Consider the following 26032-nt stretch of genomic DNA (forward strand, 5'->3'; position numbering starts at 1 on the left):
CTCTGATTTAAGCACTGATATCCAGATAGAAAGAACCTGCTATTTCTGGTACACCTCTACCTCGATGTAACATGACCCGATATAACACGAATTTGGGTACAACGCGGTAAAGCAGTGCTCTGGGGGGGGGCGGGTCTGCGCACTCTGATGAATCAAAGCAAGTTCAATATAACACGGTTTCAGCTATAACGCAGTAAGATTTTTTTGGCTCCCAAGGACAGCGTTATATTGAGGTAGAGGTGTACTTCTGTTTTCTAAAGTAATTCATCAGTTTTCCCTCTCTTTATTCTTCCCAAAGTAGCCATTCCCTCCCCGTCCCTTACTCACCCATCCTACCTCATCACACTTCTGCGTTTCAAGATGGAGATATAAATTCCAGCATGAGCAAACACAGACAGCCCCCTCCTCCCCTCCCCCCCCCATGCTAGTTCTGATCCAGCTGGAATGCTAAAGCCATGGCAGCATGAGTGGAAGGAGAGGCTAATCACCCCAAGTATATACTTGTCCAAGACACACTATTTTTAGTGTGCCAGCTTAATCAGAGCTAGTGTGGGTATGCCTCCTCAAGCTGGAATTTACATCTTCAGCTCGAAATATTGGGCTTAACTACTCTCTCAGCCATGGAGTCACTTAGCCAGTCACAGCCAGTGCAAGGAGGAGAGGGGGAGGCTTGATATTGTGAAGAGAATCCAGCTAAATGGAGAGGGAGGCTGAAAGGTCTTGGTATCTCAAGAGCAGCTTCTTTCTGGGGGGGAGGAGGGTGGCAGTAAGAGAGGGGTCAGAAAGCCTGAAGAGCAGCTGCTTTGGCTCTGCCGGTTACTGGGGAGGGGAAGTACAGTAAATCAGAGGGAAACACTTCTTGCAGTCCACCACAAGGGGTGCTGCTGTGCAACTGTCTAGTTAGCTCATCAGCTCGCCAGGCAGAGAAGGCTGGAGTCTGCACAGACCTGCAGTTTGTGTACAGGAGGGGACAGGCTCTCCTTACATGTAACTGGCTTTGTGTACAAATGCTTGGTCAGCTGGTGGCCCAGCTCAGGCAAGAGAGCATTACTGAATCAGGGCAATGGAACACATTTTAAAAACAAGAAAAGCTCATTGTGTTAGAACAGCATCACTTGAAGGTTGGCTCCATTCTCGCTGTACTCTCCCAGTAGCATTCCTTGTCCTATCACAGCTGGCTCACTGGGATCACTGCTGTATCAGCATCACACTACTACAGAAAACACAGCTAGTGGGCAGCAAATGAAGACAAAAGGGACGTGAACACAAGGGCTGGCAGTGTGTGAAGATGAAGGGGGTGTGAAAGATGAGACAGAAATGAAAACTGTACAGTCCACATTGCAGTCAAAATGTGCACATTCCTGTGCATTAAAATAAAAAACCCAGTTTGTCTATAGACTGTTGCACTCTCCCATCTATAAGGTGCCACAGGATTCTTTGCTGCTTTTACAGATCCAGACTAACACGGCTACCTCTCTGATACTCTCCCATCATTCTTTGCACAAATCGAGTGTCACAGCCAGACTTCCTGTGCCCAAGCAGATTAGCACTGTGGAAGCAGCATTTAGTGCTGATATCATAGAAGGGATTCTGCACTTGTGCTGAATAGCACCATGGTCATAGCACAGAATTCTTTGCCTCATATAGATAATTCAAAATCATTCCCTTCTTTAAAAGAACAAGCATTCCTGTGACAAAAATTACAAAAATGTGTATGGAGCTTCGAAGGGGAGGTTCTCTGTTTCCTGAGAACAACTAAATAATGTCCTCTGGGTTACATTACAGTTTTGTCTAAATATTTCACCTCCCTTGCCATTACTGATTGTTTCCATTTTAACAAATAAACATGTTGTTTCCCCAATCATTTAGCAGTATTCAGAATCCACCCACTGACTTACATTCCCATCCCACACAGATGTTAGGGTTTTTTTCCCCTTCAGTTCTCAGTAAGAATGCAGACGGAGTTTAGGAAAACAGTTTGTTTTATGCAAAGATGTACATAGCCTATGAAGCCAGTCTAGGGAGAGTGCTACAAATGTTTCATTTTTATGTACCTATAAAACAGGCTTTCCCATAACCAAATTAGGCGAGCTGATTTTAATTTTTCATAAAGAGGGAATGGGATGTAGTTGCTAGAGAAGAGCACTGTGGGTCAGGTATAGAGGTGCGCAGAGCCCCCTCCCCTCATTCCAGATTGTCCAGCTGTCTCCAGAATTTCCCATCACTGTGTGCGCGCGCATTATGTGGTGGGGAACATAAATTCTTTGTGTTCATGCACAGGTAAAATCCTGTATTGGCACAAACTCACCTTTTTTTCATTGTGGTTCATTGCCCATGCCTAACTGTTGCCTGTCAGTTCATAATATCCCAGTCTGGTTGTTTTAAAGCCATAGATTTACTGGATTTGACCTCCATATACTGTACACAGAGGGACAAATTCAGCTCTGATTTATGCCCCATGTATCCTATCCTGTTGCCACTGCATGCATGCAACTTAAAGGTAAAGGTAATAGGTAATAATTGGAGATATACCAATCTCCTAGAACTGGAAAGGACCTTGAAAGGTCATCTAGTCCAGCCCCCTGCCTTCACTAGCAGGACCAATTTTTGCCCCAGATCCCTAAGTGGCCTCCTCAAGGATTGAACTCACAACCCTGGGTTTAGCAGGCCAATGCTCAAACCACTGAGCTATCCTTCCCCCCTTCTGTTGATGTCAGTGAGAGTTGTGTGGGGACTAGACAGGTTTGCTTGAGGTACACATTAGGGCAGAATTGGGCTCAGACTGTCACAGCACTGAAGATGAATGTTTATAAAAGTCAGGTAACAAATGCAGCAGAAGATAAACCGGCCTTCTCCACAGCAGGTTCAGAGAATTGAGAAAAGTTCAGAACGTGGGCACAATCCTGTAGTTATGACTCAGCCAGGACTCCCAGTGAGGACAGCGAGAGGATCAGCTGAGTAAGGAGTGTGCAGCATTGAGCACCATGGGTGCAATAGAGACATGGCCAGCGTCAGGCTCACTGGGGCCCAGGGCAAAAAGCCCAAGCCCTGCCATGAGGGGCTGAAGCCCAAGTCCAAAGGCTTCAACTCCGCGCAGTCGGGGCGGGCTCAGGCTTCAGCTTCAGCCCTGTGTGGCGGGTGGGGGGCTCGGCCCACTTAGACTTTCTGCCCTGAGCCCCAGTGAGCCCTGCCCAAGCCCTGCCACGCAGGGTTGAAGCCAAAGCCTGAGCAACTTAGCTTTGCAGGGCAATTGCTGTGCTTGCCACCCCCTAATGCCAGCCTTGAACAGAGAAATGAATTAGAGCAAAAAGCCCACTCCCACCCATCCTTGTGAAGAAGATAATATATATAAAGGAGCGGTCGGTACACGACTGTTCATTACTGCATACCTGAAAACAAACACATTGCAAAAGAGTATGGTAAAAGCAAGGACCCAGCCCTGCAGCTGTCACTCAAGAGCCATCCCATTGACTTGGAGTAGCCCTAACATTGCAGCTTGTAAAATGTGCTGCGTTCTTAAGCCTGCTTCCCTCTCTTCCTTGCCTCTCCTCTAGCCTCCATCCATTAAAAACACGTTATGCCTCAGTCTGGTGGCACAGGAGCACTGTGATGTCAGTGAAACACATACATTTCCCATTATGAATTGAGGAGCTGGCAATATCATGTCCAATACTAAAGGACGATAATACATCAAGTCGGGGAAGTACAGAAAGCTGATGGTGTCTGTCAAACACATGAATTGACCCATGGAAAACTGGGAGATGCTCACAGTTTTGTTGAATAAAAAGCAAGACAGTTCCCAATGGAAGGTAATGGTTTCCTAGGCCACTCACTTATTCCTAGGCCACTCACTCAGGAAGTCATGGGGATAAGACTAGGAGAAATTAAAGTTTTTCCCCCTAGGTTTCTCTAGTTGCATCAGAAGATGAATTTCTGCTGAGATCTACTTTTCTACGCAAATCTATTTTCTGCAAATTGCTTCTGCTGACCCACCTGCTGATATGGGATTTTCTCCATCAGGCAGGGACCCAGGAGGACATATGCCATGTGACTTCTATGTGATCTTCTCCATGGGATCTGGGCACAAACTCAAAATACAAATGGAACATCAGTCAGATAAAGTTGACAGATTTGCAGAAAGAGCCAATAAATAAAAATCAGAAAATACTTTTACAGAAGTTTGCAGACATGAAAATAATTCCAGCTAAACAAAGCTGGTTCACAGGTTGACACTGGATTAAATTCACCCCTATAGACAGCATGCTCCAGGCCCTCTAGTCTACTTAAGCCCCACTGAAGCCCTTAATGTGAAGTGTAAATGGTTCATAGAACCTTGCATGGGTTCTGTGTCTGGGGGTGAGTGTGTAAGTTTTCATGGTCTTTCAGTGCATTAGCTTCAGGGTGATACTGCAGTACAAATGTAAAAAAACATCCTTTATTCATAAAGTCTGGCCTCCTTCTGCCACCGCCCTTGCTCTTGCCAGCACTGGTGGCATGGCTTCTCCCACTCCATTCCGGTTCAAGGAAATGCACTGGGTTCCCAAAGCATGAGCAAGGTGCTGATGACGTACCACTAAATAGGTCTCTGCCATTTCTACTTTCTGCCCTGGATTTTCAAAACATGCAGAAATACACATACGTAGTTGGTGTGTGTAGTCATTGTGCACGCATCTTAGCTGGTTATTTGTTCATGCAGTTGCCACTTTTGTGAGCATAAGTACAGTAATTGCACATGCCAGTTGTGTATACATATTGTTGCTCATGCAGAATTAGAAACATTTGTGCCTCTGTGATTAATGGGAGACACCTTATTTATTACTTAAGGCGTGAGAAAAATAAGTATTAAGAGATATCAAAAAGAAGTAAAATAGCCAACAGTAAATGAAGAGTGACCGTTTGTCCCCACTGAGCCTGGAATTGCTATGATGTCAGAGCTGCCTGTTATTTACCATGAGCATAGTCATCTGCTATAGTCAGTCAGCTCCCTTGGTGTTAATAGGAGTACTGTGATTACAAAGATGAGAACACGTGTGCTGCAGTGTGGGTACACAATGGGACCAGCTGAGGATGCAGTGTGAGCCTTAGATTGTAATTCCTTTGTTTTTGTTGGCTTCCCACAGTGTTATATTTAAAGGGAAACTTTCACACTGGAGGAAATTTAGTCAAAAAGAGAGTGTTTATACAGATCAGTGACTCAACCTTGCATTCTTTATTTTAGTAAGAATCCCACTGAAGTCAATGGGAATTTTGTCGGAGTAAAGTGTGGTGTCAAATTCTCACTTGGCTAGCATTTTCCTGTGATCTCTTTGCCCTGATTCTGGTACTCTTATTCCAGTTGAGTGGTGCCTTACTCCTTGAGTAGTCCTATGCAAATATATGGAACTATTTGAAGAGTAGGGCACTTCATACTTTGAGGAAAGGTGGCAGAATCTGGCCCTGTGCTGTTCTGGGAGAGATGTGTTTAAGTAAAAGCTTTCCCCTTCAGAGCTCACTTTCTCCTTTGCGTGTGTCATCCTGAGAAGTCTGAATTCAATACTTATGGCATCCTCAGGCCAAATTAAGCCCCAGTGTAAGTGGGCACAACTCCCATTGATTTCATTTCCCCCTTTACATAGGGCTGCCGTTAGCATGTAGGTTTTTTTTGCCATTGATAGATTGGACAATTAGAATACTAAACAGTAGGATATCACTAGACTCAAGTGGAGTGAATGTCCATTCATTCCTTGGCATTGCAGCATCTAACTTTATAAAAGCAGAAGGATGGACCCTGCTTCCAGTGGAATCAATGAGAGCTGGACTGTGTCTGTGATCAGATGATATAGGTCTGTTTACTATTTATGAAGTTGCCTTACAAAATTGAATCTGTATATAACATAACTGTAGCATAACTATTGCATGCAAGTTTCCATTTCGTGTTTACTGGTGGTTTAAAAAATTCTTGGCAGAAAAATCTGGCATTATGTTGTTTTTTTATGTTTTGTTGTGCTCAAAAGGTTATGAAGAAGCATGTGATCGCTTGAATATTTCAGAGCATCAAGTAATCAAATACAGAGCACCCTTAGTATTACCAGTGGTTTAACAACATTTTAAAAACACTCATGTTGAGATTAAAGATGTAGACTGCTTGCCTGTTTTTTCTTGTCACTACATACTGTAGTTGACCTCTGGAACTTATTTCTAGCCTTTCTCTTCACTCTAAGCCAAAATTAGCTTTCTTGATCACCCTTAAGGTCTTTAACAGACACAGGTTTCCTGCCTAGGGTAATATTATCATCTTACAAGTTTCTGCACATGATTAAGGAAAATACGTTATATGGTTATCTGTTCCTGGCCTTGTTTTTAAACTTTTTTGAAAAGGTCTCATTTGCATGATTTCTAGGTTTGCTACTGTTGGTCTAGATTAATGAGCAGTGGACTCAGGCTGCCAGATTCAGATCTGGTTCTGGACCCCAGCAACCAACTTTTGGACCCACCCAAATATTGGGGATGTTGATCTCAGGGTTTTGCTCCAGACTCCTCTGAAAGACCACAGAAAAGACTGGACCCCACCTCTTCCATTGCGCTGCGTAGAGGAGAAAAAATAAAACACAGCAGGCTCAATACTGTCGCCCAAACTGGGATTTAAATTGCAAAATGAAGGGAGTTGGCCTACAGGTCATCAGTTCCCTCTTCCCAGAGTCACAGCACCTCTGGAAGGGGGAGGATCTAGGGAGTGGGTTCTCTAGCTAGATTTCTTCCCCTAAGAACCTATAACATCTAGAAGGTTAATCCTTGCTTAATTTGAGGCTGCTCCTTGCAGCATTAAGTTACATATGTTGGCTGCCAGTTCCTCTGAAGGAGAGGTACTGTGCACTGAAACTGAAAACCAGAGCAGAGGCGCAATAGAGCCACCACACCAGACATACTTCTGGGACTGGGGGCAAAGGCAGACTAAGGTATAGATAACATGTGAGGGAACAAACATTCTGTACAGCTATTACAGTCTAAAAGGCAAACAGGCAGGCAAAGAAAGAGTAGAAGAAAAGAATACAAGATACAAGATGGTGTTTAGACATATCCTGATGATGCAATAGTTAGCTAATACTTTAAAAAAAAATTGAAATATAAAACTCTCCCCAGTTGCTCCTCTCCCTAACTGGTATTAGTTGGATAGTTTCTGGTAGGCATGATAGTAGATGCATTGAGATCTTTGGGTTTGGAGCTGGGAATTCCCATGATTCCTAGTCCAGACCCCCGACCCTTTTTAATCTACCCCAAGAGGAGAATGGGTTGGGTTCTCTGTATGTTAAATCATGCAGAGGTTTTTTTGCCTGCATTTTTCCTTTCCATCAATTGTTCTGCAGAATGGGATGATTTGACATAAGTTATCACTAAAGGCAGTTAAAAGGTCTGGGAACAGCTGGTAGAAACTCTAAGAGGCTTGATGTGAATTCTAGACAGTTTACATCTGTATGGAAGTAGAAGAAAACACACCTAGAGTCCTAGGATACAGTAAATGTTGTAAAAGCCATGGCTCATGTGTGTGAGAGAATTCCTGCAGCGTTTGTTTTAGTTACCAGAAATAATTTCTGAAAACATTGTCTTTGAGTTTATACATTCTCCAAGTGCTTATATTAAGCACTAATTTTGTGTTGTGATAAGGAAAGAGCTGCATTAGGTTTGTTTTTCTCTATATACAATTGTACGCTGCCCAAGAATCAAAATAAGGTGAAAACAACAAGTGCTGAAATGGAATGTGCTGGCAAGCCTGTGAAGGTTGAGGATTAGTATAGCTGGCCATATGTTGTCCTCAAGGAAGGTGTCCTTTTCTTCCCTTTGTTTAGGTTTGCTGAGTTCCTAATAAATAATACTCCCAAAGAGCGCAGTCCTGTGCTTTTCTCCCATCTGCCTTCACACTAGGACCAAACATAGGCCAAATCCCCACACACACACACACACACCCCCGCTGCCATCTGCTTTGCGTCACTCTGGCCGTGCAAACATCGGCTTCGCTGGGGCGTGGGGACTATCCTTGGCACGGAGGAATCTGCTAGTGGAGCAGAGCTGGGATATAGCACCAACCCCATTCATACTGTCTGGAGTGTGCCCAGTGCTGCGCCCCGGTGATCCCTTGCTGGAAGAATGGCCTCTTGGGGCCTGTGACCACTCAATGCAATTTAGAGCAGCCCTGAGCCCCCAGCAAGCCCCAGGGTTTGGGTGGTAACAGTGTAATGTAGACTTTGCCTCCTTTTCCTCAGCGACCAAGTACAGCTCAAGATACAGGCTGGTAAAATGTTGGTGTCTCTGTAATGTAGGGTGCAAATCCTGGTCCTGGCACTGGGTCTGAGTTAAACGGGTTTTGCCAAAGGGCTTTTCGAGGCTGTTTGGGGGAAATAGAACCCCAGGCTACGGAGCATCTGCTGCAGCTTCACTGCTCTAGCGATTGCCATGGCTGATGTTCCCCTTCTTCCTGGAGGCCTGTGAATCCCCATACCAGCACTCTTCCAGCATCACCCCCAATGAAAAGAACAAATACGGCACTCCGTGCACTGCAGATGTTACTGGGGCTCTAGAGTATATTACACCACAGGGCTCCTAGGTGCTACGTGCTTCAAAAGTGCTGCTTTAAAAACTGCCCCAAACGTCCCGAAAACAAAACACAAAATAGTAGGCCAATACATGTTTGAAATAAGCCAGCTATTCAGTAGCTTTTCTTTGCCATGAGTTTGTTTCTTTTATGCCTAATTCTTAAATGCTACTAGCAGTTAGAATCAATTTAAGAAAGAAACGTCGTCTTGCTGGATGTCAGAAAAGTTTGATGTGTGAGCTCTTTCACAAACACTCCCCTCCCCCTGTGTTATTACAGATATCAATGAGTGTGAAATCGGAGCCCATAACTGTGACAGGCATGCCACATGTACAAATACGGCAGGGAGTTTCAAATGTGAGTGCAGCTCAGGTTGGATTGGAGATGGCATCAAATGCACAGGTGAGTTTCATACATTATGTCTGATTTAGCATTGTAAGCCATCAACAAAAGTGTTTAGACAGCTGTGGAAAGCAACATTGTATCTACAAACTTTAAAATTAATTGTCACACATGTTAAAGATGTCAGTTTATCTTACACTACAAAGGAAGAATTCACTGTCATGTGGGAGACATGTCAGCATGAACAGTTTCTCTTCCTTGGCTTGCAAGACTGGTGAAAATGAAGCAATGTATTGAGATAGTTTGTGCAGTTGGGGGGATAGCCTGACTCCATTGAAGTCAGTGGGAGTTTTGCCATTGACTTCAGTGGAGCCAGGATTTTACCCTTTATCTTTAAGGGAAGGGGTCTTAGTGGTTCCCAAGTAACACAGACATCCAAGCAAACTTTCTTAGCTGAGTTGCAAATATGCTGAAAATTCTCTGTCAGAGAAGAATATCTGAGTGGGGAAGGGGGAAGTGCCTGTCATGAAGAGAATAAACAAGAAATCTCCCTTCGAAATGAGAGAACAGCTGGACTGCTCTAAACTAGTGAATGCACCAACACAGAATATCCAGTGATAAATGTCGGGTGTTTTATTAAAGTCTGTTAAAACATGTCAAGTAAAAAATCATAAATGTGTGTCTTGTTTTTGTGAAAGATTATTTAAAGTAGTTTCCCTGTGCTATGAACTGAGGAGTTTAAAGGTTGCGTTGACGATGGATTTGGTTTTACTAATGCAATTTTTGTTATATTAAAGATCTGGACGAATGCTCCAATGGAACACACATGTGCAGCCCACATGCCAATTGCAAGAACACAATGGGTTCTTACCGTTGCCTTTGCAAGGATGGCTACACTGGGGATGGCTTCACTTGTACAGGTGAGCTTTCTTTTGGAGTGATGCAACTCTTAGCATATAATAACCATGCATCTTAGTGACTAGTCCTAGGGAAAATGTACCCACTGCTTACAGGTAGACTAATTTAAATGTGCAATGTTGGGTCAATATTTACAATCTAAATCTAAAACCTGATCCTGCAGTCTTTCTATGTGCAGAATTCCCACTGAATTGGACTTTGAAGTGTGTATCAATTACAGGATCAGGATTGGGCAGCAAAGTGTTTTCTTTGACACTTTCCAGCCTCATGTTAAGGTGTATTTTGATATGTCATGTTGAGATGTCTCCCATTTCACGTAGCATGACATCATCTGGCATGAAAAAGTTGAGCAGTATAACTTGACAGCATTTTTTTTCCCTTGTGAGAATGGAAGGTTTTCATGACTGTTGCTTGTAAAGAGATGTGGGTGGCAAACTTATTCAAACAGCGCATGGTGGTATAATTGGACCAGTTAACAAACCAGATTATTGGCCACCCACGTAACATTTGAGTAATAGGGCACATCTGTTAAAATTCCTTTGTATAGTTGCCTAAAATATTTTGGGTTTTTTCCTTTTCAGAAGTGAGCATGTGGTCACTGCCCTTTTATTGCATGATCAGCGTAGTACCCTCAGGATGTGGTGCTCATACATAGATGGGCCAAAGTAGCTACTTTTGAGTAATGTCTTGTGTAAATTGTCACCAGACATTCCCCACCCAGACTTAAGTCTTCTGCTTTGAAGAACAAATTAGCACCTCACATCAGTCCCTAGGAACTTTGCTATTAATTTGATGTAGAAGTTGATACTATATGATACTACATTGATAGGCTGCAGTATAAACCCCTACAATATATAGAAATACAGAGAGTGGGCCAGATCCTCAGCTGTGGTAAATCAGCAGCGCTCTGTTACCTGTGCCAGTTTACATCAGTTGAGAATCTGGCACCACACGCTTGAAGTTAATTACATTTGAATTATTCTGTTAATGCTTGTTATACAGTTCATTCTTGAATCTGATTCAGCTTCTCAAATGGCCTTTGTAACCTCCATTTTTTTATTTTCTATATGTCCTTCCTTAATTCTGAGGCGGGTATGAACTGTATCTTTGGGGTTTTTTTTAATGAGTATTAATTAAGTTTCTGGATTTTGATAGAATTCATCTTGAAATCCTTGTAATGCTTATTGCTCATGAATTTGAGAGCTGGATAGAATTCACTAGAGTAGACTAGTACTGTGTAGTGTTTCCGCACAGCTTTGGCAATGTGTGCACCTCAATCCTGATATGCAGTATCTTTGGTTTTCCAGTCCTGGATTTCTATAAGCTGAGACTGCCAGCCAAGCTGCATTGCAGCAACTGTGCTGTTTTTGTGATGTGTACAATGTCAGCTAAAGACTAAGAGCCAAACTCTCTGAGAGGCAGTGTAGTCCAGTGGCTAGGGCACTGTTCCCAGCTCAGCCACTGACCCATTGAATGACCTTCACCGCTGTCTGGCTCTGTCTCCACTCCCTCTCTTTGTCTGTCTTTGTCTTGTTAGTCTCTGCTCCAAAGAGTTTTCACTCTATCTCTTACCATTTATTAGTACGTTGTACAGCACCTCATACAGTAGAGGCCTGATCCCAGTTGGGGCTTCTAGGCTCTATTGTTACACAGCAGTCACCAATCTCCCTCCACTTCTTGCTAATTTTAACCACTTTTAAAAATCTAGACTAATTGCTTCTTTTTTTCCTTTTCATTAGAAATTGTATTTTCAGAGTGACAGAAATGCCCCAAGCCTTTTAGTATGACAAGAGCTGCACATAACCTGCCTACAGTTTCTTCTGAAAATGTTCTCAATTAATGTAACAGTTCAGACTTTGGGATATATATGTGTCTTAGCTGAACTGAACACCAGTGAGAAAAAATATTTACAGTATAATGCAATTCCTCTTCCTTTAACAGATCTTGATGAATGCTCAGAAAACCTGAATCTCTGTGAGAATGGGCAATGTCTCAATGCCCCTGGAGGGTATCGCTGTGAATGTGATATGGGATTTTTACCAAGTCCAGATGGGAAAGCATGTGAAGGTAATTCACTGTAACCTTTAAACAATACTTGACTAAATCTGCCTGAATAGTATTTTATATTTGAAAAATGTTACAATTGGTTGCAGTTGTGTTTACTATTGAAAGCTGGATTCACTTCCAAAATATTTTAGGATAAAGTTTTGTTACTTTTTTTCAGTTCATGCATCTGGACACTGATTTTGGTTTCAGAGGTCTAAACACAGAGCTATGGAGAATGAAAACAGCTCTTTGCGGAATCTTTTACTGCCACAAAGCTAGTTATTCACTGATCTGGCAATCCAAAGGCTTTTCAGCCACTGCTTCCCCTTGGTCACCTTTTTTTCCTGTCTCCCTTTCTGCTCATGTCTCTTCAGCAGAGGTTGGCAGAATATTGTCTTTAACCTAGAGGGAGAGCAGTGTGTGGGAAGCAAGGGACAGCCAATGCCCACTGAAGTCAATGGAAAGACTTTCAATGACTTCAGTAGGCTTTAGATCAGTCCCAGGTCTGCTGTGGTTTGGTATTTGATAGCCAGCCCATTCTGAGCAGCTTCTGTGAAGTGCAAAAGCATATATATGTCAACCCTGCGGAAGGGCACAGTTTATTAAGCTAATAAAGAGACAGCTCTGGGCAAACAATAAGGAATTAAATCCTATGAATGTGTGATCAGATTCGAAAGTGTGTTGCCAGTCAACTCTTTGCGGCCCTTTTATATACACTTTCAAGCGCTTGAGCTTTGCTAGTGCAAATACTTGTGAAAAGCAAATGTTTGCTGCAATCATGTTTCACATTGTATATTTGATTGTATCATTTGAAAGCCACAATTCATGTTGTAGTGATTTAGTAATTTAAGTCATCCATTCGAGGAACATAAGGCACTATATGACAAATAACCTAGACAGCATAAATGTAAAAATTTAAATCTTGAATTTTCTCAGTTAATTGTTTACAAAGTACTCAAATAATAGAGAAGTTAGAAAATCACAAATAATTTTGAGTGTTGAAAATATGTTAGAATTTTGCAATCTGTTTGCTAATAGAATAAGAAGAGAAACGTAACAAATGAATAACTCCTTGTGAATTGTTTGCTCTGATTCATAAATAAATGCATATTTTCCCCAAGGCTGAGATCTTTCAACTCAACCATCCTAAATGCATTATAGATACTGGTATTTGATGAAGTTCATAAGTACACTATAAATAGGCAAAATTTGTTTCATGTATTGTTTCTTACTAATAAAGGAAGAGGCATGAATTGTGAAAGTTGAAATTCTATGTAAACTAAAAACAAAATTAGATTTCTTAGTATTTCATGTATGAAACCATTTACTTTGAAACTATATAATCTTCAAACTAACTTTAACAGCCTGCATGGTGCCTCTCTCCTGTTGCTACAACAATCTTCTCTTGAAGTCTCTGGTGTGTATACTAACTGCAGAAGTATTTTAAAGTCCTTTGTAAACATGTTCTCTTTGTTACTGGATCAAGTTAGTCATTCATTATGCAGTTCATATAAGTATACTATAAACAGTGAGTCTGATACTGCAGTCCTCACTCAGGCAAAACACCATAGAAGTTACACCCAAGAAATAAGCACAGTACGTCTAATAATCTGTCATATGCAGTAAAATTGAATAAAACGTGAATTTAATTTCTTTGCAAAAGCCTGTGCATCACTTAAGTCCCACTTAACCCTTCAGCCCCTTGTGCTGGCCATCTGCATAGAGCTGAATTTCACTTCCAAAGCAATTAAGTAAGAGGTTCTAGATTGGACCCTGTTGGGTGCAAATGCAAATCCTATATATTAGTATTGCAGATCTAAAGTATATTTTACAAAACATGCAGGAGCAATCAGAATCCAGTTCCATGCTTAGTTTTCTGAACGCTTATTCAGACAAGATTTTAGTCCAAAGTTTATAGCGAAAAGATCACAGAACCTAATTTTCCCCTCCTTTTTGTTCTTACAGATATTGATGAGTGCTCCCTTCCTAACATCTGTGTCTATGGGACTTGTCATAACCTCCCTGGTCTATTCCGATGCGAGTGCGAGACAGGCTATGAACTGGACAGAACCGGTGGTAACTGCACAGGTGAAGACTGGTTTTAAACAAGATGATTTTCAACACAGCTAGCTGTCAATGGACTCAGCTGCTACCTAGGGCATCCATCATGTCAGAGGGGCAGCTAGGCCAAATTTGAGTGTTATGACCCAGTGTGTCAGGTCACAGTGCCACTCACTCAAGCACCAAATCCTCTGCTCTACGACTAAGAGGAGGCAGCAGCACACCAAAGTTTTGTCTAGAGTGGCAGACTCTTGAGCGGCCTTTGACCACAGCTGTTCATATCTTGACCAACTCCTTAAGCAAAGCTTTAGCTATATCATAACAATTAGATTATAAATAAGAAAGTATGGAACTACACTAGATCCTTCACTGCAAAACAGCACAGTGGGCAAAATAGGGACAGTAGGAAGTTACACACAAATATTTTGCCTGATTTTGAGGGCTGTGTGATCATCCCCAAATCTGTTCCCTGCTGAGGTGTGAATTTCTGGGGTTCCACTGGTCAAGGGAAGAGAGGATTGATGGAGAAGAGGTGTCGCGCTTTCCCGTCCACATTTCCCACAGGTTAGGATCTGCTGGGCCCTGTACTTTCTGCTCCCAGAGACACATGGGACAGTATGGCCATCAAAATGATTTCTCTGCTTGATATTTTTGACCAATGTGATTAATGTTTTGGCCTTTCTTATGGTGCATTTCATTATGTAGAATTATTTTTTTCTGGCAAAAATGAAGTATTTCTCAGTGAAATATTGAATTCATGTTGGACTAGTGCTCTGCTTCCACAGTTTCAGTGGTGGTTTTTTGTGTGTAGATTTCTGTAGAGGGAACATACACCCCACAACAAGCATTGGAACTGATTATTTCCTGAGACTGACATTCTGACACCTGGAATGTTGTGGGTTTTGGTGGAATATTGGGGAATTCGCTAACTGCCCCCTTGTTGTTTCAGATGTTAACGAATGTGCAGACCCCACCACCTGTATCAGCGGCAAGTGTATCAATACCCCTGGCAGTTACACCTGTGAGTGTCCTCCTGATTTTGAGCTGAACCCCACCCGTGTTGGCTGTGTTGGTAAGCTGTCATTTCCTGTATTCTTTAGAGACGAAGTGGCACAAAGGGGCAGTAACTCTAGCTTAAACAGCCAGCTGAGGATTCCCAGGGTATGATGGAAAGCTCTTGGAGCAGACTCTGCAGTTCCCACCCTACTGCTCCTGGCTAATAGGGTGTGGTGAAGGGTAGGGAATGTGGCCTGAGCAGTACTGCACTTCAGCCATTCCCTGCTGCCAGAATAGCCCCTTGGGGCTTGTTGCAGCTGTGCACAATTTAGAGGCTGTTTTAAATTGCACCAGGGCCAAACCAGCCTCTGTCTGGCCTTAAGACTGAAGAAACACAAACGTGTGGCATAAAGCCAACATACACCCTTGGATCCTGCTTTGAGTGCAACTCGGCCAGACTTAATTATCATCGTCAGAGGAGATACTCTTGTGAGGAGATTCTGGAGGATTAGGCCCCGACTTTCTCAGGACCTCCCTGTAGCTCTCTGGTCCTGAATTGTTTCCTTGGGTTGAAATGCATATTAATTTCTAAGTATATGTGTTGAATAGATGGTTTCATTTGTAAATCTCATTAATTTCAAGGACAGAAAAGAGGAGCAGTTCCTAGGATTGGAGGAAGGTGCTAATACAAGCATGTGAGAATAAGAATAGGCATCTAAATGATGAAGGACCTGGGTCTGCCACTCTCGCTCAGAAGTTCCTTAGTCTATGAGCAGTCCCATTGATTGCAGTGAGACTGTTCGCAGAGTGAGGTGCTGCCCAAAGTAATCGTGACACTAAATTACTTCCAACCACAGCTTTCGCGTGTGAAATGGAGGTAATTTGGCACTCTCGCTCTCTCTCAACATTGAGACTGCCCGAGTATTATTGATTCATTTATTTCATAGCACCTAGAAGCCGTAATCATGGACCAGGACCCCGTTGTGCTAGGCACTGTACAAGCACAGAACAAAAAGATGGTTCCTACTCCAAAGAGCTCACAACTGAAGCATGAGACAATAGATGGGCACAGACAGAGAGGGGAAGCACAAGGAAACAAAACTTTCTTCCCCTCCATCAGATGTAATGTTTGTTTTGTGTGCATTTTGAATAGACACACGTTCTGGCAACTGCTACTTGGATATTAAACCACGAGGAGACAACGGAGATATAGTCTGCAGCAATGAGATTGGGGTTGGTGTTTCCAAGGCCTCTTGCTGTTGCTCCCTGGGGAGAGCTTGGGGGGTTCCCTGTGAACATTGCCCACTTGTGAACTCAAGTAAGTCAGCTTTACTGGATTATACCTAACCATATATGCATGCTTCTTTCTGTCTCTCTTTACTTTCTCTAGATAGTGGGAATGCTAGTAAAATAATGTACCGGGTACATACAAGTACTAAACTGCCTGAAAATTACACCAGTCATGGTACAAAATCTGCTGGCTTTGAAATATTATCAATCAGCAGGTGCATTGTAATGGCTCTTGCATAGTTGTGCTATTGCTTGGACACCAGACTCTGTGTTAGCCAATGAGAAAAGCGATACCTGATTTTGCACAGTGGGGCCTTGTTTTAGTATTAGGCTGTTTTATAATGTGCTATAATAAGCTTTACAAGTTCAAAGATCATTGTGATTAAGATGTTGTTTAAACTATTTTAGGTTAATAAAATCTCTTTTGTTTTCAGCTGAATATAAGGTTCTGTGCCCTGGAGGGGAAGGATTCCGACCAAACCCTATTACAGTTATATTGGAGGGTAATGCTTATTTTTTCATGCTTTTACATGTCTTAAATTGCAACATTCTATAACTAACTTGATTTTTCATGGCATGAAATAATGCTGGTGTTTTTACTTTGTTAGATATTGATGAGTGTCAAGAACTACCTGGACTTTGCCAAGGAGGAAAATGTATTAATACATTTGGTAGTTTCCACTGTCAGTGTCCAAATGGCTACTATTTGAATGAAGAGTCTCGAGTATGTGATGGTATGTAGTCTTAGGGTTTACTCGGCATGGGCATTTATTTCTTATCAACTACTGGCAACTGAGCATCCATCAAAATTATCTGTTCCTTAAAAGAACACCAACAGTGTAATTGCAGAAATAGTAGAGCTGGTCAAAATTTTTCCTTCAAAAAGTTTTTCAACAGAAAATTCCTTTTCGATTAAATGGAAATTTTTGCTTAAAATTTTCTGGTTTTCATCAAAAACAAAAATCTAACAGTTTTCAGTTTCCAGTTGCATAAAAACGTCATTTCTTGATCATCTCTAAAAAATAGCAGTTTGCTGATGGACAATATAATTCTTTACATGACCATGCACTGAAACGAACAAGCAGCTTTCTGCTTGTGTTTGGTGGGTTGGCTGAAATGGCATCATCCATTTTAACCATAGCTCATTGTCCATCTTCCTGCAGGCTAAAGCGTGATGATCTGAGACTCTGACTGAAAATATTTGTCTTATTACAACCTTCCCTCTCCCCTTCTCCCTTGCAGTAGGTAGCATGCATTCAGAACATCACAGCCATACACTTAAACCCAGTCCTGCAGCCATTAGGTTGTATTTTGTACAAAGTTTTAGCCCAACTCCCCAAATCTGATCACTAGTTTTTCATTTTCCAGGTTGCCTTCAGCCTCCCAGCTCATTGCTATAATTGTTTGTTTCTCATAGTGCCCACAACGTGTAGAGCCCTGTGCAAACCTACAGGAAGATTCATGCCCCGGAGAATTAAATTAAAAATTTAAATTAAAAATCAGACACACATACTTTCTGTGAAGTTCTGCACCATGTAGAGCTCAGCATCTGGTTTCGTGTGCAGTCGAGAGAGAGGAGATATAAATCTACCTATTCCTACAGATTGTTTAAAATGCAGAAGGCTACTTAGTGATTTTTTAAATATATTTTAAGCTTTGAGTTTTATTCTGTTCCCTTGGCTTGGAACCCCTTGATGTGCATGTGGCATTATTTAATGGGTGCAGCTCTTTCACCTTCCCTGCTCAATAGCTCAAATTCCCTAAAGGCCTGAGCAGTCCACTGCAGCATCCTATGTTCAGATGGGCTCTCTGCCTCTATCCACCAGCTGTAGACCCCTGTCAGACTTATGGATTCAGACACACCTGGACAGACTGATCGCTGAGCCCTTTTGTCACAAAGAGATGGAGAGACCAGGAGTGTTGAATGTGTGATCTGTCCTGATACCACCTTATTTCAAAGCGTCTCCAAATTTTTTCTGGATAACAGATGCAGAGAGGAAATGGATTCTCACTGTTCTGGACCCATTGAGTATGCCAGAGGTCCACTCCCCTGGCTAGTTGTGAGGCCCTTAGGCTCACCTATAGACCTGTTTAATCATGGAATACCCTTTCTGCAATGCAGGCCTGCCCCATCATGACCCAGTAGCTCAGATTTAGCGCTGCTAAAACAGCTTAACCCAAATTCACTGATTCACAAAAGAAATGTAGACCAAAATCTGCTGCAATTATTTCATGTCTTGTTGTTTTCTTATAGATGTTAATGAATGTGAAACACCTGGCATTTGTGGGCCTGGCACTTGTTATAACACTGTTGGGAACTACACCTGTATCTGTCCTCCCGACTACATGCAAGTCAATGGTGGCAACAACTGTATGGGTATGTTTTTTTAAAGTGTTCCTTCTACATTGCATGTCAGGGCTTCCGATGATGTAAATCAGCCTAGCTCTATGGAGTTCACTTATACAAAAGAATAATCATTGACTTGAATGGAGTTAATGCCCATTGACACCAACCGAGGTTCTGGCCTATTTCTTTATTTGTATTACGTCAATGAAGACAGGTTTTTGTCAGAGCTTTACTAAAAACCACAATTCACAGATCAATGTAGAGTCTGTTTAAATCAGCGTAACGACATGTTCCCATTTCCTTACACCCACAGCAGAAAGTGTCATATTTACTCTTTGTATGGCATGAATTTCACATTTTAATCTCTTGGCAAGGGTGAGTTTTCATGAGCCATATCTGCTATTGATCTCTGCACAGACCTCCCAACTGGAGAGTTCATTGTAAAAACTGTTGGCTGGCTATAATGTTTTTATGGTGGAAATTCCTAACATGAAGGGCTTGTTCTTGCTCCTATTGAAGTCAGTGACAAAACTTCCATTGACTTTAGTGGGACCAAGATCAGGCCCCAAAAGACCAATAACCATATCTTTGTGGAGCATTAAGGCCAGACAGTGGCTGTAAAAACACTGGCCATATTAGGGGTGATGTACACCGCCCCAGCAGAGCTCACATGTTAGCCATGGCTGCTTGTCCTATATCTCCTACTTTGGGGAGTCTAACACCAGTGGTGCTGATAGAATCCCAGACTCCTTGTGATGCCTGTCCTTATGCTCTGAATTGATACAGTGCCCAGCCCTGGCTCCGGACCAGAAGATGGAGACCTCCGTGACCTTTGTCTCACAATCTGTGCAGGGCTAGGCACAGTCTCACCCTGAATATGTACTGTTGTAAAATAGTGCATATGGTAGTGGCCTGCACTATTATAAGGACTTTTATGAAGAGAAGATGGGCTAAATGCTCCTGTTCCTGACACCATGCAACCCTTGAACCCGGTGTCAGTGAGTACAGATTTGAGTCCACCTCTCAGGATTTATCACAGCGTAGATGCTTTGCAGTAACTCCCCTGAGGTTTTGGGTGGCTTCTGCACTGTATGGCAATCTTGTTTCCTTTGGTTTCAGTTTAGCTGTGTTTGGCCCCCTCCATCTTTCACTTTGGCTTTTGAACTGATACAGACCTAAAATCTCCATGTGAAATTTGGCAAAACCACTGAGTTTCACCTGGTTTTGCATCAGAATGATGTGAAGTCACAAACTGTGCATGATTTTAAGATCAGCCATAAATGTGCTCAGGTTTGCTCAAGTCTGGGCCAGGGTTTGCAGGCCTTAGTGCATCCTTTGATGAGTCTGCTCTGAGTTATGGCCAGTTGGGGCGGGGGTTGATTTTTGTTGTAAATTTTAGGGGTGACTCTACAATGGCTGGGGGTGACTAATATAAAACACTACAGAACAAGCTACCTTCAGCGACTGCTTGAGGGACCTACAGATCAGATGTTTAAAAGAGGTGACCAAGTAAAGGTAGCACAGAACTGTGCCCAGGAACTTGGGAGAAAGGAGGCTGTCTAATAAGAGTGGTCTCTCATTGACACTTCATCTATTTCAGCGAAGTGCTAACACACAGTACCATCATTATACTTTCGTTTTCTTTGCAGATATGAGGAGGAGTCTGTGCTACAGAAATTATTATGCTGACAATCAAACCTGTGATGGAGAACTGCTCTTCAATATGACCAAGAAAATGTGCTGCTGTTCCTACAATATTGGACGTGCATGGAATAAGCCTTGTGAACAATGCCCTATCCCTAGCACCGGTATGTTTAATTTGAAAGCTAGCTGAAGGCCCTGTTGACAATACGATTACTGCAAGCTGCTATAAAATTAATTGTTCGAGAGAGGAAAGTGCTATGCATTTGTATTTGTACAATATATAAATATTAAATAATAAATTTCTCATTATACTTGTACCCTGGAGATGATCCTTTCAAGTAAGGGTTGAGGAACATGAGTAGGTCATTGTAGAGCACTCTGCACTCCTGCTGCTATGCTCTGCCTGTTCTGTGAATTACTGAATTACTGGAGGACTTTGTTCTGCACGACTGTCCATCTGTCCCCTTTGACAAACATGTATGGGCCAGATGCTATGGGCTAGCCAAGCTGTGTTTGGCATGTGACCAGGAGTGGGGTCATAGGTGGTGCTAAGCCATCGGTATGTTCCCCTGATCCTGGGGCAGCCAGGCCCAGCGCAGTCCTCATCATAAAACACAATTGTATTTTACCCATGGCTGCCAAGAGCCCCAAGGAGCCTTTCTAGCAGCCAGGGATTGCAGGGGCACCTCAGCCCCTTCCAAGGATGGTCCCTATGCCGGGATACAGGAAGCGTGTAGCGTAGGAGTCGCTCTGACAGTCCTGTGCCATTGCACGATTCCTCCACGCTGGGGGAATCTTCATCAAGCTGGATCCACCAGGTGGTCCTCTGCTTCATGCTGACGAGCAGGCGCAAAACAGACTTATCAGACCTGAGAACTGGCTCCATCCTGGTCGTTTGCCATTTTTGAAAATAATGTGTCGATTTCCTAATTACGACACAGGTTTGTGAAGTACAGACCTGGACCTGTGCATACAAAGTACAATGCACCCACATAACCTGACAAGTGTGTACCTAATAATAATACCTGAATAAGTATCCAATCCAAAGCCAGCTGAAGCCACGGAGAGTCTTTCCATTTGGCTTCACTGGGCTTGGGATCAGAACCCCATTACAAATCCGGCAGTAGTGTGTGCACTCATGCAAGGTACCACATACCTTCTTTGAAAATCAGTCCCTCAAAAGGCACGGAAAAAAACGGAGACTGCATTTCTCTCAGGCTTCGGGTGAAATTACTTGCTTAATTTGATACATTCAAGATAACTGTTGTCTTTTTTTTCTGCTACAGATGAATTTGCAACACTCTGTGGAAGTCAAAGGCCTGGTTTCTTCATTGACATTTATACAGGTTTACCAGTTGGTGAGTTGGATTACTCTGCTTGGAGTTAAATTCCACACTACATATGTACTAGGGAAAGGGAGGCATTGTTTTCACTGTCAGCTCTTTCCTGGAGAGGAATAAAGACTAAACAATGCCACGAAATTCAACCTTCTGTGCAACCCTTAACCCTTGTCTTAAATCAGATCCTGCAAACTTTCTGCCTAACTCCTCCTAGCTGGCAGCTCTGATTATTGCTGCTTGTGATCACGGCAATCTAAAGCGCTGAAGAAATGGTAATTGAGCTAGATGAATGGCTTGTAAACACCAGAGAGTGGAGAGGTTCTGAGAATAAGGCCAATGAACATTGGGTTTCAGAGGAATTAGGGGTGTTTCCTTTTGACTAAAGCACAGATTTAATCTGACATTTCACACCAATCCCTCTGTGTATTGATTTAACCCAACAATCCCTTTTTCTGTTCCATGAGAATATTTCTCACATGCGGTATCATGTGTAACATTGGTATTGTGTGTGACAAATGAATTCCTCGTTTTCTCTTTTTGTTTTGTTTCGTCAAAGATGCCAAATTCATCCCTAGTGGGGGATTCCTTTTGTTTTTATTCCCACAAAAAGACAAATAAGAGGTGGAGCAAGCATTGTGCAACAGACAAGCAGAACTATAGTATATAGACAGCAACAAAGTGAATTATCATCCGTATATTATGGTGATGGGCACTACAGAACCCTACAATAGGATCTAATCAATCAATTCTAATAAGATATAGTGTATAACAAGGAAAAGAATTACTAGAAACATATTGTACATTTTATTCCTGGTCTTTTGAGGAGCAAAGCATCAGATCTCATTGACCAAAATCCATCATGCACCCTATGACCAGCAAATTAAGTTACACATGAGTTTTAGGTGGCAAGTAGTAAAGTACCTGCCCCACCACCTGCTCAATCAGAGGCAGTCATGTGAGACTGTGTCCAGCCCTGCATGGTCTGAGCATTGTCTGTGCAATGTAATGTGGTGTCACTGTGCAAATGAGGATGGAATCACCCTAGGTAGGTGTGGGATAATGTAAATGTGCACCATATGTAGATCCTGCAGTAGCAATTATTAGCACGTGTTGCAGCCTGCACCTCTGGCAGCTGTAGTATTTTATTCTGCTAGCTCTGTTCAAACTGGAGTGCAGCAGCCAATGCAAATGACTTTTGGTGTCCTCATGTACTAGTGTATCCCTAGCCACCAGCCACTCTGGTGAGACAAGTTGCTCACCTAGGGCTACGTTGTGCAGCAAACATACACTTTTTCAGTGACTCTTGGGACCGTCATAGGACTTGCTGGGTTGTGATACCTGAACTGCTTCTTTTACTTCTTCAGGAGGGCAGTAGTAGCCATTCCCACTTCTTACACACACTAGGCCAGTGGTTCTCAACCCATGGCCCGCTTGCGGTCCAATCAACACATAGCTGCAGCCCATGTGACATCCTCAGCGCCCTACAGGTAGTATAGATATTGTGTGGATGTGGCCCACATAACCCGTGGAGAACTGCATATGTGGCCCACAATGTTAAGACTGAGAACTACTGCAGTAGGCATACTGGCTTGTGCCACTGCAGGAGCAGTCCATATTGTGCAGTGCCAGAAATGCTGAGTTACTTTCTTCCCATTATGTTTATGTTCCACTTTTTCCATTAGAGTTCTGCATCCTTATATGGGATGATTGATTCTGATGGTGGGAGACAGAAACAGAGTTAGGTTCTGCCTTGACTCACTTCTTTTATAATCAGCAGGCTAAAAATCAACAGCATCATCAAATCTTGTGTAGGAAATTAAAAGCTTGGTCCAGGAGCAAAACTGGCCCCTTCAAAATCAGAAGCAAACTACCTTAGGTGTAAAGAGAGCTGTGTAGTGTATCCCTTCCCATAATGTTCATTGGCTTCTGTGGATCCCTGCAGACAGCATTCTTTACTAAAGGAAAAGGCGTCCATAGATTTTCTGACCTGTATTCTGAAGTTAGACCCCTAAAGAGACATATAGCTAAAGAGCCCAATAAGTGAGATTTGTACTATTTATATTTTGGCTGCATTTTTAGGGCCAAAAACAATGAATTGCCTCACAAATCTACTAAAACAGGAAGGACAATTGCTGGACATAATCAATGCAAAAGCATAGTATGTTGCAAGCATTTAAAATATCATTAGTCCTTGGTACCTTCAGAACTTTTGTAAAAGGGCATTAAACTAACCAAGCTTTAACAGATGGTGGAAGTGGATGTAAAGTTGAGTTATAACAAATGCTGAAGGACAGCATGGTCTAAAGACAGTGACTTTCCATTGACTTCAGTGAGTCCTTTGATCAGCCTCTTAGAGAGAGAGCTTTTTTTTTTTATTAATACAGAAGAAGCTCAGTTTATATTACTCTCACCTGACAACAACATAGGTTAGGCTGGATTCTCTGGTCCCCTAAGGACACTTTGTTCCATGCGAGTAGCACAAAGTGGCCTCAAAGTGGCTAGAAATGGCAAGTGGAGAATTGCCCCCATGCAGGGGAACTTTCTGCAGGTATGCAGGCTGGTGAAGATGGCTCTGCTGCTTCTCACACCTGCAGCCTCACCTCCAGCATAACAGATAGCAGGAGGCATGTCGGGGCAGGAAGTGGACAGATCAGATAGGGGATGGAATTTGAGAGTCCTGTGCAAGCCTAACTTGCCCTGGGCTAGGCATATCTTGGATATAGTGAAAAAAGAGAGCCATTGAGTAGACTATTTAGCTTTCCAGCATGTGTAGGAATTACTGAATGTCTAATACCTTTTTGCACAGTAACAGGATCATACTACTAATATAAACATTGTGATACTATCCCATGAGAATAAGGAATCATTTCTATAGATTGTATGAATTGGCACTTTCAGACTATTTAAAAATCAATTGTTACAGATATTGATGAATGCCGAGAGATCCCTGGAGTCTGTGAGAATGGAGTCTGTATAAACATGGTTGGCAGCTTCAGATGCGAGTGTCCAGTGGGATTCTTTTACAATGACAAGTTGCTGATCTGCGAAGGTAAGAGGCTTATACTTCCATCACAAATAGAAATTGGATCATTAGTCAGCTGGTAACTCAAACGCTGGCAAATCTGATGTACTTGCAAATTCATCCGTAACAAGGGTATATACTAGGATCAGAGAAATGTGGGCCAAGAGTGTCTTAATGAAGACATTTTGGCTTTTCCCTGGAAATTCTGGTGCCATGTATGTTTTCTATTGGAAACGAAGTACTAGATTTTCCAACTAGTATAAAGGTCTTGAATGAGTTTGAGTCAACCAGTTGTGGCAAGTGACTCTTCTTACTTTTCGTGGTCTGGATGTAAATATGAGCAGTGGGTGGTCTTCCCGTGTCAGATCAAGACCAGCATTCACTTCCAAGCTGATATTTTTTTCCTAATGAAAACAACATTTGTGTAAATATTCGAAAGGCATGATGAAAAAAATTGTAGTGGATTTTCATATCAAGTAAATCTGGATAAATGTTCCCTAGCAGTGTGTTAGGGGTTGGCTACTTGGTGCTGGCAGAACGCCCTAGAATGATGTGATTTGTAGAGAGAGCTCACATGTTGTGCTCTAGCTGCCTGGACTAGACAACTAGGCACCTTTTAGAGCACGTCGGCGTGGTCTATGCAGGTCTGTACAGTTAGAGCACAGCACATTAGTGCATGTAACATATCGCATCTCTCTGGAGTGCTTTGCAATGCCATGTACAAAAGCCCTTAGTTACTGTCATTAAACAATTAAAGATTATGGTATGAATTTCCTTCATTCTCTGTGGTGGTTGTGAACATAAGAACGGCAGTACTGAGTCAGACCAATGGTCCATCTAGCCCAGTATCCTGTCTTCCGACAGCAGCCAATGCCAGGTGCGTCAGAGGCAAGGAACAGAACAAGCAATCATTGAGTGATCCATCCCCTGTCGTCAGGGCGGGTGCAAGGATGTTTCACGCCCTAGGCGAAACTTCCACCTTGTGCCCCCCGCCCCGAGCCATGTGGCAGCTCTCCACACCCCCCCCCTGCCCTGAGCCGCCACACCCCCCCCCCGTGGCAGCTTCCCCCGGCCTGGGGAGCCGTGTGGCAGCTCCCCACCCCAGCTCACCTCTGCTCTGCCTCCTCCCCGAGCACGCCGTCACCTCTCCACTTCTCTCACCTCCCAGGCTTGCGGCGCCAGTCAGCTGATTGGTGCCGCAAGCCTGGGAGGTGAGAGAAGCAGAGTGGGGTGGCGTGCTCAGGGGAGGAAGCAGAGCAGAGGTGAGCTGGGGCAGGGAGCGGTTCCCCTGCGTGCCTCACCCCCCTTACTTGCTGCAGGCGGCCCTCTCCGCGCCCGCCTGCCTCAGCTCCCTCCACCTAAATGCCAACGGCGACCAGGGCAGCCGAAGATCCAGCCGCCGCGGTCGCTGCTGAAGGACCCGAAATGCCGCCCCCCAAATGCTAGTGCCCTAGGCAACC

At 43.0% G+C, this 26032-nt stretch overlaps 1 protein-coding gene across 9 annotated transcripts in view; it reads left to right on the top strand.

The window, feature by feature from the left end:
* FBN1 (fibrillin 1) overlaps positions 1 to 26032 on the top strand; it is a 227738-nt gene that overhangs the window by 158717 nt on the left and 42989 nt on the right. For all 9 annotated transcript variants that reach the window (XM_039490873.1, XM_039490872.1, XM_039490876.1 and 6 more), the window contains 12 exons: positions 8846 to 8968; positions 9706 to 9828; positions 11768 to 11893; positions 13838 to 13960; positions 14883 to 15005; positions 16083 to 16247; positions 16654 to 16722; positions 16828 to 16953; positions 18474 to 18596; positions 20216 to 20374; positions 21497 to 21568; positions 24474 to 24599. In XM_039490873.1, coding sequence (XP_039346807.1) covers positions 8846 to 8968; positions 9706 to 9828; positions 11768 to 11893; positions 13838 to 13960; positions 14883 to 15005; positions 16083 to 16247; positions 16654 to 16722; positions 16828 to 16953; positions 18474 to 18596; positions 20216 to 20374; positions 21497 to 21568; positions 24474 to 24599 — 1458 coding nt within the window. The remainder of the gene's footprint in view (positions 1 to 8845; positions 8969 to 9705; positions 9829 to 11767; positions 11894 to 13837; positions 13961 to 14882; positions 15006 to 16082; positions 16248 to 16653; positions 16723 to 16827; positions 16954 to 18473; positions 18597 to 20215; positions 20375 to 21496; positions 21569 to 24473; positions 24600 to 26032) is intronic.

This window comes from Mauremys reevesii, linkage group 10, assembly GCF_016161935.1.
Source record: "Mauremys reevesii isolate NIE-2019 linkage group 10, ASM1616193v1, whole genome shotgun sequence".
Lineage (NCBI taxonomy): Eukaryota > Metazoa > Chordata > Testudines > Geoemydidae > Mauremys > Mauremys reevesii.